Source organism: Vipera berus (genome assembly GCF_964194415.1).
Source record: "Vipera berus genome assembly, chromosome: 3".
Lineage (NCBI taxonomy): Eukaryota > Metazoa > Chordata > Lepidosauria > Squamata > Viperidae > Vipera > Vipera berus.
The window spans coordinates 45554832-45574502 of NC_138204.1; the positions used below are offsets into that span (position 1 = coordinate 45554832).

Sequence of the window (19671 nt, forward strand, 5' to 3'; positions counted from 1 at the left end):
ACATACAATAGCTTGAGCAAAGTATATTCCCCATAACCAATTAAATCATCTTTTGGTAATTTGAAGAATTTGCTTATTGCTTAAAACGTATCTCATGTGGGAAAGCAGTTTCCTTGTTAGAGAATTCATCTGCTATAAAAGAGGAGAAATAATGTATTTCTGTTTTGGGCATTCAACCACTCATGATTCTGGGGGCAACTTTTTACCAACTGACATGTTCCCTAAAGGCCAGATTTTCAGGGGAAATTGGAGATGGAATATTCCCTTTCTTGGCAATTCCTGGGGCATATAAAGAAGCTTTTTCCATAACTGCAGAGGTATATAATCACTAGCTCTTCCACATGCCATGGGGATTACAACTCCCATTATATCACACTATTAGAAATTGTTGGAATATTTGATGCTGTTTTACCCCAAAACAATATCAACAGCACTTTATATGTATATTAATAATGTATATTAATACATATACATATTTACATATGTACACATGTATATTTACATATGTATACATATATATTTTACACATGTATACAATATATATCTAACACAACCAATTCACTGGAAAACAACAAAACAATTCTTAAACATCCCCCCTCCACAAAAGATTTAAAATTCTGGCTAGATGTTTTTTGCAGATGTTCCCTTACTACCATGCACATAGTCTCAGATATTCTCCCCCTCTCCCCAAAAGCTGTCAGTTGTTAAGAGCAACTTACACTTTTAGCTTACAAAGTGGATTTTCCACACATGACTTTGTAAATTTTACCAATCAAAGCCTGGGACCACTGCTAATCATACCCAAACCAAAGTATAAGAGGCAGAATACTAGGGATTGGTTAGATAACAATTATAAAATGAATATCCATTTGAAAAACAGCAACATAGAATATTATCTAAAATCTAAATGATAATGGTTATGTCAAAAGAAAAATGATAACCCTATCAAGCAATCCCCAAGGAAGAATACTTTCATAGAATTGGGAGAAGTAGTGAAGAGAAAACAAATTGTAATAAATAAATGAAGATCTCTAGTAAAATGATAAACATAATATTAAAAAATGTATTCTGGAATGTTGGTCTATTCTGAAATGTGTTAATATTGGATAGAATCATCATAAATGAATATTTAAAAAACTGAAGTCACAAAATGAATGATATTGTCTAAAATAAGGAATGCAGCTCAGAACAACCTTTTAAACAAGTATTGTAGGACCACAATTGTCCATTTTGAAGAACCTCAAAGCATTATTTTATTATTTGAACTGCTTTCTTTCATTTATTTGAAGTATTAAAACAATCCACCATCCTTATGTATAAATGCACAATTTAATATCAATAAAACATAATCGACATATCAATACATTGGCCTCTGTTTCTATTTAAAAATTGGCCAAGAACTATATTAATTTCATTTAAACACAGTAATGAAAAACAAAGACTATTCAAATGTTATTGTACTGGCCTTGCATTGGGAAAGAGTTAAAAGCTGGACATAGTATAAAACTCAAAAGGTTTAGATAGAGGGCCTTTAGAATTTGTTGAGCTACTCTTTGGAAACTCAAGGTCTTTTATACCTATTTTACAAAAAGCCTATTCTATTGTACCAGGAAAAAAATGATTTATGTCCAATCATTTCACCAAGGAACAGTAGCAGGCAATCACTTGAAATCTTCAATTGTACACTCAATCTTTTGAAATCAGAGCAATAACAACACTACGTGGGCAGACAGGATCTATGGAATATTATTAACTCTATTGTGAATTCCATAACCAACATGTACCTTATTTAATAAGAGACTCAAATGCAAAAGAAAGGGAACATCAAGCACTTGCATTTCCTGTTTCTTAGCATCTCGGCCACGGCCATAACTATTGTAGATAGTAGTCAAAGTTGTATTTAGTCATTTCAAATCATGAACAATGTGTGAAGTTAGGCCTGTTCTCTGCATTGTTGCATCTATTCTTTCTTGTCTAAGCAGCACAATCCTAGTCTCCTACTCCTTATGTTGGTAGCATTATTTAAAATACCCAGTTAAGAATCTTGAGAACTTCATAATTTGTTCTCTTAAGCATTTATTCAGTAATTTTCAGAAACTAAGCAAATGGTTGTACAAGATTCGTGCCCACAACATACCAGGACCAAACCTCACATCTCAATCTATCAGTTGTCACCTATGTATTTCACAAAGTTTTCAACACTGCTTCACACCTCCAGCTCCACATCCCTCACACCGAAGAGCTGCCTCTGCATATATATTACTTACCTTCATTCAATGGAATTGGAGATTCCCCTGTGGCAGGCTCACCTTCTCCAATCTGTGTCCTGCCACGCAGACTGAACCTGTAGCGTGAGATAGGATCCGTCCTCTGAAGTAAAAACTTTGTCTGATTAGGAGAGAAGACCTCTACCATTGTTCTGCCAGTTTTGGATCCGTTAACTGAAGAGAGAGGCAGGCTGTGTATGCTTGTTTTGAGAAACATGCTAAGCTACACATTTGACCACCTCTTATTCTAAGATAGCATCCAACAGAAGCCCTGACTTTTGTTAAGTTAATACAAATGGAATAATAATGATAATGATAATGATGATAATAATAATAATAATAATAATAATAATAATAATAATAATAATAATAATAATAATAATAATTTTAAAAAACCAAAAACTACTGAGAAATGTGAGAAAAACTAAATAGTAACTATTATGCAACTGGAAGCTTATATAAGATGTATAAGAGTCTTCACGGAATTTGTTAATGTACTTTTATAAAGAATTCTTTGGACAAATATGAAATTTTATCATGTATCTCCTAACAGGAGCAGGAAGTTTTAGGATGTCACATTCCTTGAAAGACAAATGAATCACATTCTTGAAGCATTTATGTAAGCAACTTTTAACAGAGTTGAAAATTACCAGTTAAGTAATTACCAGTTAAGACAAATGTTTCCCCACAATGACTCCTAAGGAATATTGTTGCATTAGGATTCAACCCCAAAAGACTGATTAATAAAATGATAAAAGCAAAGCAACAATCAGAAAAATGAGCATGGGACATACAGGCTTGGTATCTAAGAGTATATCCAATAAGAATGCCATTGGGATGTTCAGGATGTTCCCATTCCAAGGTGACAGTTTCCAAGTTTGGCTGACGAATTCGGAAATGCCTTGGGGTACTGGATACTTTAGTGGAATATAGTTTTGGAGAGAGAAGGGAGGAAAAAATATATCAGATAACAAAATCTAAAATGCAGGCTGTGTACATAGAAATATTTGGTATAGGTGGTATAAAGGGAACTTATTAAAACCACATAACAGTTTCCATGTGGTTTTAATGAATACAGTCACATCTGCATATTCTGCAAAGGATATCCATGTTATTGTTTTATTGTTGCATTCATGTTTAACCATGTAGTGGATGTACTGTATATGAGAGTATGGTGTGCTAGTGACCTAAAAAATTGTCAGCTATAAATTATGTTGAGCTCAAAAGCCAAACTTCTTATCTCCCATTTAGAATAATAGAATTAATCAGTTGGGTAAGTGGCTTTCATCACTTCTGTTTATTAAACTGAAGATTTATCCTTTCTACAATGAAGCCAGTTCTGCTTCTTAAGCTGAACAAAAAAATCCCCTATCACAATAGGAATTATGATTCTCAGCATTGGGCAATAAAGGTCACTTTTTATTCCTGACATGTCTGATGAACTCAAGCTAATCACTTTGAAAAGCCGTTCATGATGATGCCAAAATGAAGCAACAGGATATGTTAGAAGGAGACTGCAGTCACTGAGCACATCTGAAAAAAGACTTGGCAAGATTGATGGGTAGATCAAAGTAGGAAACAGATTCCACAGGAAGACTAGAACTATAAGTTGAGATAGATTAGAACACCAGAATGTTATAGGCTAATTGTGATTTACTGTTCCCTTCTTATATTCCAAGGAGTCAGAGAAGAGTCTTCCTAAATCTCTTTATTATTATTATCTTATTTCCTTGCACTCTTTGCTTATGTAATGATTTTTATCTAATTCTCACAAGGTAATCTCCCTGATTCTCTACCAGGACTCCCTGCAGTGAGATCTATCCTTGCTATTAGGGCAACCATGTCAATCTTTTAAGTGATACAGGAGACATTCTGGGATAGATTGTCCATTAGTTTGTTTTATAACTTAGCTCTACATAAAAGCATCATTCTCTTGTCCTGATTAGTTGTGAGATGGACTTTTCTGAGTTTTCATAGTGTAGTGACTGATTTATTTAATGAGAAAGTCCATAGGTAAATTCCATATAAATCTGTCTCTGTTCATAGAGTAAGCTTCACCATATTCAGGAAAAAACATTACCATTCAACAACTCTTTCATTTCTACAACCTATCTGCCTAAGGTTGGGCACAAATATTTGGCATAAAAAAGGCTAAAGTTGCTGTACATGCTCCAAAACACTAATTTCTATTAAAAATGTACATTTAATTACAAATCTGTAGATGTCTTACAAATGCTATCCCTTTCAGCTGAGTGTTTATGCTTTTCCTTATGGAGGAAGTCTCCATTTCCAATTCTCACTCCATGTTGAGCTCTGAGTCAGAACGGGCAGCTTCCAGAAAAATCCAACATGGGCTGAGCCACTTCTGAAATTTTGCAACAGCCCCCTGAATCAGACAGACAATCTTTGTTCATCCCTAATGAAGAGTGTCAGATCATATCATAAGAATATATGACCAGACAATAGCAGCTTTAGCTTAGTCTTCTATCTGATGCATTAAATTGTTTATTAACTGAACATAAACCTGGTTTCAGAGTAATAGAATACTAAATTACTTGCCTAGTAATCAAATTCAAAGAGCTCTCAGGAGGAAGTGCTGCCCAAAGTCGCATTATTGATAAAAGGGGTAGCATATAAATTTAATAATGATTGTATCTGGCATCGTATAAGCAGACTCCTTCTACAGTAGAACTTCTTCTCTTTTTTCTTGTTTTCCAAGCTTACATTTTGTGGGCCTGAGAGGATAGTAAAGATGAGGCAGAATATGTTCTGCAATAGTGGTTCTTCCACTGGAACAACAGATGCTATTTTATCCTAAAATTTCACTTTTCAAGAGATATATAACCTGAAGGAATTCTTGACTAAAAGTACTAAAGTATTTTTTACCCTATGTGCAATTCAGTTACTTTAGGAGTCACTACAATTATATCAGAATATTAGTCACTTTCTTACTTAACACAGGGCCCACCAAATACTTATTACTTTGAAGCATATGCACAGATCAGGGCTATGATATTTTGGGTACAAAAATCTAGATGACCATTAGAAAGGCAGCAAAAAGATATAGATTTCTTAATTTCTCTTTGCTGCTATCTTATAGTTTTTGAATGGTAGGTCTACAATAGACTCTACAGGACTTATTACTTATTCCACCAAACTAAGTTGACAGAAATTCCTTCCATGTTTCACACATGAAAATGATGGATTCTGCAAAGCTGTGTAAATATTAGGGAGGAACCTACCTCCTTCAGGTGTTGTGAACTCCAGAATTTCACTCCGAGGCCCATCTCCTCTCCCGTTGACTACAACCATCTCCAATTTGTAGTTGCTGTAAGGAAACAGCTGGGACACTATGCCCCGTGTCCGGTCTCCAATAAAACCCATAGACTGCTTTTTCTTAGAGACCCATAGATTCTTCAGCAAACTACTTTCTCTCCAGTAATAAGCCTTCAAGAAACAGGTAAGGCAAATAAAGCTTCTCTTGTTTTGGTGTTATTGAAAATATACCTGCGCATTTTCAGCTTTCACACAAGAATTAGCTCAAGCACGAATGTCATTCCACAAGGGAGAAGGAAACGGACAACATAAAGTCACGCTACTAGGATAACAATGACCTCTTTCCCCTGCCCCTAAAGCTAGACCAGGATTTCAGCCTTCACTTTGTTCATTCTTCCTTCCTCTCACTGATGACTTCATAGTTAGGCAACAAAATGTTGTCTGTCCAAGTACACTTGTGGCCAGTAAGAGTCCATTAATTTTGAGAGATAAATGGTATGGGAAGAAAAAGATGCAAAAAGAATATCCTGCGAAAGAAAGTGTTCAGATTGGAAAATGTGTTAGAATAGATTTCTCTCATCTGGTGTTTTAGGCAATTGGCTTTGATGGCTGGGAATTCCGGAAGCTGAACTCCCAATACATCTGAGGAAGCAGGGTGGGAGAAAGTTAGGGTTAAGAGGATGCCTTTGCCACAGTTCCAACAAGAGTTTTAAAATTGTTTTTCGGATTATTTGTCTGTTGTTTTTTTGTTAATTTGACAAAGGCTGATTTTTAAAAGTTGTATACACAATCATCAGGATAAAACCCATTTGCTACTGTTTTGGGAGATCATTCTTCAGTTAGCATATTTATTAAATTTTGATTAGGCCAAAATAGAATGTTCAAATGCTGATTAATAAAACATGCCAAATGCACATGAGGGATGACACAAAAGTTGGGAAACCATCTGAAAAGCTACTTTTCCTATTCAGAACAACAAGCCAAATTCAGGAACTTCACAATGAAGAAAGAAGCCAGTTCTGTATTGTCAACTGAAGAGGTGTACAGCACAGAAGCTACTCTGAATTGCCCTTTTGTTCCAAACCAATCAATTATCAGATGGTTAAAACTACAGATATATAGATCATACAGATGGAGTATGGGTATGTTTGGCTAAATGGACCAAATTATGATGTTTCATAAAAAGTTTCATCAATTCTTTACTTTTTGAATGCATAATTTTGCCTTCAGGTGGCAAAAAAAACAACAAACAATTTTGCAATACTAGAGTAGTATTATGCATGGAAATAAGATTTTAAAAATGTAACATTCAATAAAGAAAAATTATACTAAACTTTGGGAAAATGAGACTATGAAGCTTTGAAACAAAAGCACTCAATCCTATAAGTCCAAAGCTGAATTAAAACGTATCATGTTGAATGAGGTAAGACTGCAAAAATCCACCAAAATATTAAAATGAGCACTTGCTAAATCATCCCAGCTTTCTTCCTGGCAAAAGACTAAAATTAATTTGACTGACAAGTCTTGAAACCTGCCTCCCCTTCCCAATTCAACACTAAGCCCAAGAAAAATATTGTTCTAACATAATTTGCAGTAAAAACTGACACATCTGCCTTAGGCATAATTAGTGCACATGTGCTCTTCTCCAGCATTTGTAGCTACAACTTCTAGACTTCGCAGGCAAAATAATTGTGAATTCTGAGAGGATTTTAAGAAGCGAGTGGACAATCACTTTTCTGAAATGGTGCAGGCGTCTCCTCCTTCAGCAAAGGGTTGGACTAGAACAGGGGTGTCAAACTCAATTTCATTGAGGGCCGCATCAGCATTGCGGTTGCCCTCAGGGGGCCGGGTGGGTATGGCCTGGGTGGGCGTGGCCTACTGGGTGGGCGTGGCCAGCTCTACATCGTTCGCATCAAGGGTGCCTATGGGGGCCTGGGCAGGAGTGGGACAGATCTGAGGGTCTCTGGCAGAAGGAGGGTCTCTGGGGCCAGGGCCAAGGCAGTGGGGGCCGTTCCCTCACTGTTTCCAGGATGGCTTTGCGGGCCACATGAAACCACTTCACGGGCCGGATCTGGCCCCCGGGCCTTGTGTTTGACATGTCTGGACTAGAAGATCTCCAAGTTCCCTTCCAGCTCTATTCTGATTGATTGATTGAATTATATTCCTGGACTATCTAGAAAACACTTGGTAGATGGTAGCTGTAATTAAAAGATGCACTATTATTGAGTAATGATACTTCTCTGGAACTAAAGGTAGAAAAAATTCTTTTGGATCTGAATTAGTTATATGTTTTCTTTGCTGTAAATACTATCTTTTTACAAATGGTGTCTCCATATCTTTCAGCAGTTTTTAGATCATTTGTGTCATCTCCGTTTTACTATGTGCAACAGATAATCTCGTCAGTTATCATTAGTGACAAGGGTTAGCCATATTAATAGTACCAAAATTATTGGGATTTGGTTGTGCTCACTCTATATTCCTTGAGCTGTCCCTGGATGGTTTCTGGGTACACTTTACTCCATTGAAGGCTGATTGCTGTACTGTTTACAACTTTGAGCCTAATATCAGTAGGGGCAGCCTTAGGATCTAAGTGTAAGGAACAAAGCAAAGCAGAAATTAACGATTCAACAATACCTGAAAGAAAACTAAATATGAAAGAAAACTATTTTTTTTTAAGTTGCAGAAGGTTGTTTCTTATCACTTGTCTTAAGTATTTGTAATATTTTATCAAACATACGATGCTGCCATCTCATGGACATAGAAAGTAATTTCACGTTCACACAGCTTTGGTATGGTGGCGGCACTAATCCTACCAGCATTTTTTTTTAATTTGCTATTGACATCACATTATTATAGTACTTATAACCGGTTCACAGAATTAATGTTATTAGCAGAAACCCCAACCCCAAACTTTAAAATCCCTTCTATGGCATCGCACACTTCACCATCCAAAATTCTTATAAAGATGAACAGAACATCATCACTGAGTAAGGGAAGGAAAGTCATGGGAATGGGGACTTTTAAAAAGAATCTGGTTCTCTCTTTCTCTCTCTCTCTCTCTCACACACACACAAACACACACACACCATTTTCAATATGACAGCCTAAATGCGCATGCATAGAAATACAATTATAACATAGAATTATTTTAAATTTTGTCAGTTTTCAGTACTTCATATTGCAATCTGCTATGAAATATTCAATATGTACTCAAGCATAAAAGAGCAACCTGAACACCATATTATATTATTTCCTATGTAATGCTCTACACGTTACTTAGTAGGTAAAACAAGAAATAACATTGCTATTTGTTCTACTGAACTGATCAGTTGCTGAATGCTCTTAACGAAAATTGTGTGATGTCTTGCATCCAAAGGAAAGAAGCTTCAAGAACAGTTTTCCCACAGGCCATTTTCTTTCCTTGTTTTCTCTTATTTCTGAAGGCAATCTTGTATTTTTACCAACATACTGATTCATAATCCCATATTTTTCATAAACATTGTATAGATTTGTTCATATACCTGAATTTTATATCATAATCATAAATCATTCTATTAATTGTAAAGGTACAATATATATATTTGAAACTGATTATAGGAAAGAAGGAAGGAAGGAAGGAAGGAAGGAAGGAAGGAAGGAAGGAAGGAAGGAAGGAAGGAAGGAAGGATCTATTAAGACAAAAGAAACTTCATTGTAATCATGCAAACTGATAATGCCTTAAAAGAAACCTTGCTTTTATGGCTGTGCTGTCTATGGTCCTGAAACAGCAGTGCTTATTCATATTGTCCCACATTTGATAATGGGTGGTCATAATCTGTTGTGTGAAACAGGAAAGCAGAGCTTTACAGCTACAATTATTCCACCAACCTCCTCTTCTTCCTTGTATTTTTTTTCTTTCCAAATGTGTATTAGAAAGGGCCATGGAGCACTCTCTGGACCCAATGAGAGACTCCTGCAATAGTCATAATGGGCTAGCTAGAGTCAAGACAGTTGGCTCCCACAAGCTTCTTATTCACAGGCTACAGTAACTAAAACTGATCTCATAAACTCAGACCAGTTGATCTACCATAAACTCAGCAAATATCTTAGTATGTTAAAGTATATAAGAATTTTATTGCAGTAGGTGCTCAATGACCAATTGATTTTATTCCAGAACTAGTCCTCTTTTAATCTACATCTAGTTATGAAATAGAGTCTAAGGTTCTGGACAATGAACCTTCAGTTTCAAACAGGCTTTCCTTAGGCAAATGCTCACACACACACACACACACACACACACACACACACACACAGAAATTGGGATTGCTGACAAAGAATTAAAGGGAGTCTGATATAGCTATTTCAAGCTTCTTTGCTCTCATCAGTCAGACACACCCTTCTGAGATTTGAACCCGGGCTGCTTTGCATATTAGGCAGTTGTTTTAACCTCTAGGCCACAGGAGAGATTATGGAAAGGTGTTTTTAGGCCTACAAATAAGAAGGAGCCTGAACCATGCTCCCTCCAAAAATGCTGTATAGTGAATAAAATTTGGGCGGCCTTAGTGCCTAGGAGGGCTTTCTCTTAGCTTCAGTTGGTGTGGAATTACATCTTTATCTGAACAGAGATATTGTAGCCTTAATAGTAATTCCTTAATAATTTCATAACTGGATTACTGGTTCAGACTCTAAGTAAAGCTAACTTTGAATGCAGCTGCCTAAATATTATTTAGTTAACAATTCTGATCATTTTTAGAAGGAAGAGAGTTAAAAGAAATTAGAAACAGGTATCACACCCACTTGCCCAACCCATTATCCATAATGTCTGTAATCTGACACTTGCATTTGCATTCCAGAAAAATTACAACCACTTTTAAATATTAGATTATAGAGCCACCATTTAGGACCCATTACAGATAATACATTCCTCCAAGTCATTTAGGTGAAAAATAAATTATCCATGATAAGATACAGAGTTGAATTGGTGCTAAGTCCAAATCTTTGCTGTATGAATCCAATGCTTTGGACACAACAGCATCCTATCTCTTCTATTTACTAAAATCAGTTTATTTATTTTTACCTTTCTTATTTGTACCTCTTTTACTATTATTTTCCTAACAACTTACCTTAGTTGTCCAAATTACATGTTATATACCATGTTATGCAAATAGACTTCCGCTTGCATATTGAGATTTTTCTCTTTTCCTTCTTTGACTGAAACCCCTGTGATCTCCAAAATCACTCTGAAGGATTTCCCAAATTGCCAGAACAGTTTTGGAAAACAGAAAATGAAGTACTTCTTTTATTGGCAGATACCAGAATTGGATACAAACCCAAAAGTATTTCAATTATTTGAGTTTCAGTTTCATTTCCATAACCTAAATACTGTTTAATCACACAATGTTGAGTAGCTTATCTCCTGAATTATTTATTATAGGCACATTTCAGTCAACTGCACTGAATATATTTAAATGCAAAGAACAGTTCTTAATGTTTGTAAAAGTTAAGATGTGTCAGAAAAAAAGAATTTCCAAAAACAGTGAATGTAGGGTATTGATGCCAGTGGTTTGCGAAAAGACAAAACATGCAAGATACTTTGAACATTTTCATTTCATTCTGTTGCTGCACTTGAATACCCCTTTTGGCAAAATGCTGGTCATGAGATCTACTATTAAAAGGATGCTGTTTATCACTAACAAGTAAGAAGTAAATGCAATCTGCCTTCTCTATTTCCAATTTTCTGAGACTATGGGAATACTCACAATCTTCCCCTGAGTAGCCAATTACGATGTCTGGTTCCATGGCAATCCCATAATCATTTAAAGCTTGTACTTTGATCTCGTATGGTGTATAGATGGGTGTTGGCGCGACGGTATACTGACTGACATCACCCTTTACAGTTCGGTTGTTCCAACTCTCCCGTGTGTCTCTTCTTCTCCATTTCACAATGTATCTAAGATTGGGGCCATACACTTGAGTTGCATTTAATGGCTAGAGAATGAAAGAAAGAAGACAATTATGACTTAGACTATCAGGGGCTAACCCTGTATAACATATCTCTTTCAAGATCTTCTGTATGACTGTTGGAGATTCAGCACCACAACAGATCTAAAAACAGGTTAACTTGGAATGCAAAAGAAATTAGTCAGGCAAAATTTGGCTGATTTGCCAAATTGGAATTCACTAGACCACAGGCAGGAACACAATTCACATAATCTGCAAATGTTTGTCTCAAAATATATCTTGGCTCAAATGTTAAGTTAAAAGTCTTCATATATAAAAAGTTAGAAAGTTACATATAAAATAAAGTATTAAAATTGCATTAAAAAGAGCATATACAAAGAAAAATGGTTTATTTTAGATACAAATTAAGGCTTGCCTTTTCCTTTTATGTTTTAGTTGTGATATGAATATTTTATAGTGCTTTAATATTCAATACCACACTATTATTCTTAAGATTATAAATCAATTGTACAGTATTTGGAGTCATTGTGGAAAGACAATAAATAGCAACAGCACATGAAGAATTCAATAGCCACATTAAAGATCAATAGGCAGAATTTACAACAGGGCTATGGAGCTAGAACAGAGGTGTCAAACTGGGGGCCTACGGGCCGGATGCATCACATTAGGCCATGCCCACCCCGACTCCACAAAGGCAAAAAACCATCATGATACATCATGTGACAAGATCGAGCCTGACACCCATGAATTAGAGGAAGAAGAAAAAAAATCTCCAGCTGTTTCAGAATCTTTTCCAGTTGTGACTATTTTCATCTCCAAGAGTAGGTCTAAGGCAGGGGTGTCAAACTGCCGGCCCACGGGCTGGATGCATCATCCGGAAGCCACGCCCACCCCATTGCCGGCAAAGGCAAAAATGCTCCAATACGTTGCGTGACGTCACATGACGTCGCACGTTTGACATGTCTGGTCTAAGGGGTCTTCAAACTTGGTCCTTTTATCACTTGTGGACTTCAACTCTCAGAATCCCTCAGCCAGTGCTGGCTGAGAGATTCTGGGAGTTGAAGTCTACAAGTCATAAAAGGGCCAAGTTTGAAGACCCCTGGTCTATGTTGTAAAGCATATAAAGCCTAGAACAATATATTTTGATTCTCCTTTGTGCCACCTTTCTTGGTGATATGTTTTAATACCACACTTTGTAGAAAAGCCTTGGAACGAAGATAATTTATGGTAGAAATGCACATGTTATAAACAAGCAGCTTCTCTCAGGATAACTCACCGTCCATGATATAACCATATTATTTTTTGCTGTTCCTGCTCCTTTAACTCCTGAAGGGTTAAATTCTGGGCCTGAAATAAAGGTAAATAGTGAGCAAACAATAATATTTGTCTCTATCTTTTTAAGCAATACCCCATTGTTTATAGACAAAATACAATGCTGATGCATTTACATGGCCCACATATTTTTAATTACACATAAAATCCAGAAGCCAGTCAATTAGACAGTATAAGTTGATTTCAATAAAAGAGTAAGTTAGGCAACCATTTCAGCTACTACGGTCCTAATAGTTATTATCTGCAGGCATTTAATAATTTGAAAATGGAGTATAGTATAAAATAGGATCAATATGACAAGGAAAATATATTTGTATTATTGGACACGAGATTTGCAACATTTTATTGTTTCCAATCCTAAACCTCAAATTCCAAGTGTACACTTAATTGATGATATTACAATCAGAAAACTGACCAGCATGAAGATATTTGGTAGACTACTGAATCTCTCAGAGAAATTTCATACATTAGCAAAAAAGTTTTCCATGTACATCTAACAATGGAATAGTATAATGTATCTGCAAATAAGCCTCTTTCTCAGGAGTATTTACCACTTGCTACATCTGCCATGTTTGTGTCCGCATTGTCATTTCAGATTTTTTCAAGCTTTTTTTCATTCTAAGAGTATACATGAATTCAACCAGTTAGAACTTACGTGCCCCATTTGTATGGTATCGTTCAGAAGGCAGACTGGGATAACTGCTTCCTACATCATTCACAGCTATTACTCGGAACTGGTAGTTGACATAGGGTGCAAGGCGCAAGATGGCAGAGTTCACATTTCCTGGGTAACGGGAATGGTTATGCCAAGTTCCAGGTTGGAATTTATCCTCCTCAAATTCCACAATATAATCTAGAAGACAGAAAAGTGGGATCCCCTAATTTGCTATGCAATTACTGGTAAGTACGTTATCTTGAAATACAAACAACGAACAAAGCGTGAATGGTATCATTTCACTCACCTGTGATTGGGCTGTTGTTGTCATCACCAGGAATCCAAGTTAACCGCACACTCTTTTCAGCAAGGTCTGTTAGTTCAAGGTCACGGGGACGTTCTGGACGTGCTACCAGCAAAACAATATGCAAAATATAAGTTTCTCTAATAAGTCGTGAAGGTCCCAGTCCTTTTAGACTTTCCACTAAGGTTCATGTCTCTATGTTGTACATGATAATAGGGTCAAGTCTAAACTTGTCACAGAAAAAGATGGGAACTGGATATCAAAACAAATGTTATTACTTCAGGCAGTGTTGTGGCCCCGACCCCCGCACCTGTCCTAACTGAGGAAGAGGACTCTGAGGATGATGGGGAGGAACTGGCAAGGCCCCCCTCTCCAGGGCCCTCCTCTCTGGCAAGGCCTCCGTCTCCATCTGAAGGCCGAGAGGAGCAGCCTGGGAGTAGCCAGGCTGGGAGCCAGGCTGGGACGGAACTCAAGCAGCTGCAGCAAATACAGTCTAGTGATGATGACTCATGGCTAGACCCTTGACAAAGACGCAGGGCCAAGTGTTTGCAGCAACGTAGGTTGAGTAGGAGGGCCAGGGAGTAGCTGAGTCATTGAGCCACACCCCATAAGGTACAAAAGGGCGTGTGGCTGCTCTCAGAACTTTGTGACGAACAATAGTTTAAACAACTTCTGATCACATCTTTGGAACTCTGCTTCTTGTTTGAAACCCTGGTCTGAATTCTTGGCAATGCTTCTGTACATCTGCTTCTGGACTGTTTGTTTGGACGCTATCTCATTCCACCTGACGTTTGAGGTAATGAGCCTATTTTGCTGCCAAGGCCTTATCAGAAGGCAATTAACTAAAGCCTGTAACTCTTACTAGTTGTGCCTGCTTGTCTGTTTGTTTGTACTCCAGGAGGGGGGAACAGAACAGGCTGATACTAATTACAGTATAGAATTCACTCTCACACCAAAAGTAATCTGAGTAGATAATTCTCCAGGATATGCTACTTTTTTTTCCCAGAGAGAATTTTATAGGGGAGTGGATGCAAAATGGCATCCACCTGGCAACCTTGAAATCCATTCTTTGTTTCAAATTTTATAAAATTCTGTGGCATGGATAAATTAGGCTGAAGGCTCTCCACCATCAGAGTAAGGATTTTCGAATCAATCATTTAGACACAGTTTTAGATTTTAGAGAAATAACTGGTAAGAATTTAGGGATTGTTACTCTGATACATGGAAGTAAAAAGAAAAATGTAAACAACAGAACTTGAAATTGCCACAAATGGAATAAGAACATACTAAAATACATGGCACAAATTTGCCTAATAAGATTATAAAACAAAAATGTTTTTATTTGCCTCTTAATATAAAATCAAATGGCTGTTACTACTGCAGCATCATTTTTGATCCGCCCTTATGGATCTGTTGCATTTCTCTTTATCAACTGTATAGGGATGTAGAAAAACATTTTAAATTAAAACTGTTTCAAATTTAAAACTTCCCATTTTTCCATCCCAATCTGGATGTTTAAGCATTTTAGAATTGTTTTTGAATTTGAAACACCTGGTGTTTTGAATCTGAGTCAGAGTGGCTCAAAATTTGAAACGCTTTCAAAATGTGGCTTGTTCCAACTGCAAAATAGTCTGAATTTGAAAATGTTTTCCACATTCTAACAATGCCACTAATAGCTCTTCCTGAATCTGGCTGTAGTACGGGAAGCAGGCAACTTCTTCATGCTACAACAATTAAGAGAATCATTCCCCCCCACTTGCAATTGGCATTACTGTTCCATAAAGGTTTCGAAAAGATAGCTTTGGAGATCCAGCAAAATATATGGATTAAAAAGGATGATAAAAATTTGTCATCTCCCTGCTACAAACAAGAAAACTTAAAGTAAATGCAAACATTCATACAGGGAAGAGAGAAAAAACATTGTCAATATCAGAGATGTACATTCATCCTAGCAGCCTAAACTAAGTTGTAGTTTAATGACTCCTAGTAGTATGTTCATTTACTTTTACACTCTATACAGCAAGGTGTACAACAGAAGTCAAGACCTCTTCCCACTTGTGGCAGGTATGACTACTGCTGAGGGATGCGTAGCCCAACCCTAGTTATACTTTCAGTAGAACTTTAATTAAAGTTATTGCAATGAATAAGCAGCAACAAAAAAAAATCAAAGAGATTTATGGATTAGTACTGATTACCTGCAGGTGGGGTCATACGGTTAACAGTAGAAGGAGCTGCAAAGTAAGATATTAGCTGTTTAGAGAGTTAGGGTCAATAGTTAAACATGAGTAATTGAAGAATTATAGTATAGCTTTTAAACCATGGGTGAACCACCTGCAATCTAAGATCATTCTTTTGGTTGACAGAAAACAGATTGCAGGTTTCCTGTGGCACAAAACCAAGCAACCAGGCCTCTAACCAGTAACAGACTATTTGATCATCTGGCTGGTGGGAACAACATAGCTTATATCCTTCTGATAATGAGAGTGAGAACTCAGAATTGCTGAAAGGGATAAGGATGAGGAAAGGAAAGAAATGAAATATAGGTGTTCCTTTGTTATCAGTCAGTTTAGGTAAATGTCAAATAAATGTGCATGCACATATCCAAACTCTTGTACAAAGACAAAAGGTTGTACAAACAAAAAACTTGGTACAAAGACAAAAGATTGACTAACCCATATTTTAAATTAAGTTTTAAATCAAACCAGTACTTTGAAGAGACTTCTAAACACATTTAAATTATTTTTTGCATCTCTCACTAGCTTACAGAGAAGACTGAAATATAAAGGAACTACTGTGTTTGATTAGTTTTGAGAGACACATCTTCATTTTTCACGGTTAGGACTCATAATTATTGTGTTCAAGCAGGATTATTTTAAATCAGTAAATAATGAAAATAAGTCAGCCAGTTGAACTTGGTTAATAGAATATTCTATTTTTAAAGAATTAAGATTGTTTCTTTTTTGCTGTATATTCCATCTTCTATAATCCAGGGAAACAAGTCATAACTTTTGCCTAAATAAGTGGTCTACAATACTTAAAATGCACCTCAAATTCAAGACATTTGAAAGCAAGATTTACCAAGTACAGTGAGATGGGCTCTGGCAACATCCTTGTCTAGTTCGGTGCTAGCCACACAGGTATAATATCCTTGATCTTTTTCTGATACTCCATGTATAGTCAAACCATCTTCTTCTTTCTTCATCCTTTCAGTGGAGAAGCATTACAAGTAAAAACACTATGGGAACACACCTCTCTTAGAAAAGCATGAATGGATAAATGACAGCTATCTATCTATCTATCTATCTATCTATCTATCTATCTATCTATCTATCTATCTATCTATCTATCTATCTATCTATCTATCAATTAATTAATTAGATAGGTTTTCTGAGCTTTTTTTTATGACCTGAAAACAGTTTTAGCCTGATAAATAAAAGCTCATTAACTTTCATTAAAGAGACTGAACTTCTGAGAATTTAAAAAGGAAAGTGTTACTTCATTTTTACTAAGTAGATAATTTTAAAAAAATGGTTTAGTTTTAAAGTTACAAACCAACAAGCTCAGTCTAGAAAACATATTGTACTGTTTTGGAGATATATACATTCTCTATTTTAAATGATAAAGATAAAATTGAAGGCATCAAAAATGTAAAAAGAATTACACGTATACATAAACATGTTTTTTTCAGAAGTAAGTGGTGCTTTAAATGAGCAAGTAAAAGAATCAGTAACTTCTGGTGGAAAAAAAATCATCAATTTTGCAACATAATTTTTAACCATAGATATCCAACATTTTTTCAGCTATTTATTGCTCCTTCTATTTCTGTATACAAAACCTGACCTTTGTTATTACAACTTTTCCATCATCAATTTACTCCTCTTTAAAATAGCAATAGATGTAATTCTCACAATGAAAATGGGAAAATTCTATAATAATTACTTGTATCCTAGAGAAGCTCAATAGGCTAAAATTTTGAGAAATATAAAAGAAAGATGAAACTGACCTGTTTCCAAAGTAGAGGGGAATATCATCTTTAAGCCAGGAAACTGTAAGCCGTAATGTGGGGTCATGTCTTGTCAGGCACATTAAGTGAATTGTAGAACCTTTCTTTGGTATAGCATCTTTGGGACCCTCTGTGATCCTAGTGGGATCTGCAAAGAGTTAAGTAATAGCCTAGGATTATTAGTGAATTGTTTAATTTATTCCTACTCCTCAAACTAATCTCTTCAAGATGTTTAAAGGGAATGAATTTACTAGGAAATAGAATCTAATAAAAGAATATAACACTGACAGATAGTCTACTATTGCTTTATTCATCAAGGAATAAATGACGATAAATCTCTAAACATCTCCATTTCTATCATTTATTTTCTCTGATACTTATAAATCCACCGTTAGGCCCTGCAATCCTTCTTGTATTCACCAGGCACATTTTAATGCACACCCTAGTACCTTGGAGGTGTATTTCAGCTCAAGAGATTCAACCCCACAGATGGCAATAGGTTTCATCCCAAATTAGTATGACAAGGACACAAGCCATAGGTCACCAATCTTTCAGATAAACCAGCAAGAATTCTTTGTTGTTCTTGCCTAATCCTTCTTTGCAATACATAGCATCTGCTCAGAACCAAAAAATCTAAGGAAAGTGCAGTGTAAACAATGCACTTATTTAGTTCCTTCTTTTGGTTTGTTTCTCTTTATTCAGTTTTTGAACCGCTCCTTAATCTTCTTCTTCTTCTTCTTCTTCTTCTTCTTCTTCTTCTTCTTCTTCTTCTTCTTCTTCTTCTTCTTCTTCTTCTTCTTCTTCTTCTTCTTCTTCTTCTTCTTCTTCTTCTTCTTCTTCTTCTTCTTCTTCTTCTTCTTCTTCTTCTTCTTCTTCTTCTTCTTCTTCCTCCTCCTCCTCCTCCTCCTCCTCCTCCTCCTCCTCCTCCTCCTCCTCCTCCTTTTCTGCATTCCTTTTATTCTCTCATGGGTATCCATGAACTGGGTAATGAAATAAGGCTGAATGATAGGTTCCAGCTGAAGCTTCTGGCATTTCTATTTCTGTTGTCAAGCTCAAGAAACACCTCATAATGTTTAGATAAATAGCATGGAAATTGTATTAGCTTGCAGAGTATTAGGTCATTTGTTTTGCAAGTTTGAGGATCTTTGGTCCAGTGTTCAACAAGTGGCAAAGGTTTATAGAACTTACAAGTGGAGTGATCCATTTAGCTGTAATTTAATGCACATTATTCCTCTTCTTTCCAATTTCCAACTTAAGCTTCACTAAACATTACACTTTCTTTATACGTGGGATATATGCTATGGATGGAAAAAGAATCTCACCCCACTATTTGGAAAATACCTGTGGTTTGCTGAAGCAGAAGCCACCTTACCTTTTATTTCCAAACGAACCTGGTTCTGTGCTTTGCCCAGAAGATTGGTAGCCACACAGGTGTAAGTTCCCTGGTCTTCTTTCCGAGCCCTGATGATTTCCAAAGTTCCATTCTCATGTGCTTTATAGTTGCCACCATGCAGTGTACTTCCCTGGCCATTCTTAAACCTCATGAAACAAGAATAAATCATTTTAAATATTCAGTATACAGACCACTAAAGCAGGTGGGTCCAACCCATGTGGCCCACAGTCTGCATGAGGCCCTAGATAGTTAGTAATGTGGCCTCACAAGATCATAGACTTTTAACATTATTATGTGGTTTATATACATTATTGATATTATATATTTTATATGTGGCCCAAGACAATTCTTCTTCATTCAGTGTGGCCCAGGCAAGCCAAAACTTTGGACACCCCTGCACTAAAGAAATTTCTCCCTTAGCTTCTCCAGCTGGTCTATTGATTTATTTGAAGGATATATAAATTTTGATAATCTACTTTTAATAATGGCTACCTTATCCTT

The 19671-nt window shown here is 36.2% G+C and overlaps 1 protein-coding gene across 1 annotated transcript in view; it reads right to left on the reverse strand.

Moving 5' to 3' along the window:
- Positions 1-19671, reverse strand: part of NFASC (neurofascin) — a gene marked incomplete at its 5' end in the record, with an annotated part of 146907 nt that overhangs the window by 44152 nt on the left and 83084 nt on the right. The window contains 11 exons of the mRNA XM_081323164.1: positions 2268-2441; positions 3062-3184; positions 5510-5714; positions 8014-8129; positions 11282-11510; positions 12760-12830; positions 13471-13668; positions 13778-13939; positions 16853-16977; positions 17778-17925; positions 19150-19316. Coding sequence (XP_081179290.1) covers positions 2268-2441; positions 3062-3184; positions 5510-5714; positions 8014-8129; positions 11282-11510; positions 12760-12830; positions 13471-13668; positions 13778-13939; positions 16853-16977; positions 17778-17925; positions 19150-19316 — 1718 coding nt within the window. The remainder of the gene's footprint in view (positions 1-2267; positions 2442-3061; positions 3185-5509; positions 5715-8013; positions 8130-11281; positions 11511-12759; positions 12831-13470; positions 13669-13777; positions 13940-16852; positions 16978-17777; positions 17926-19149; positions 19317-19671) is intronic.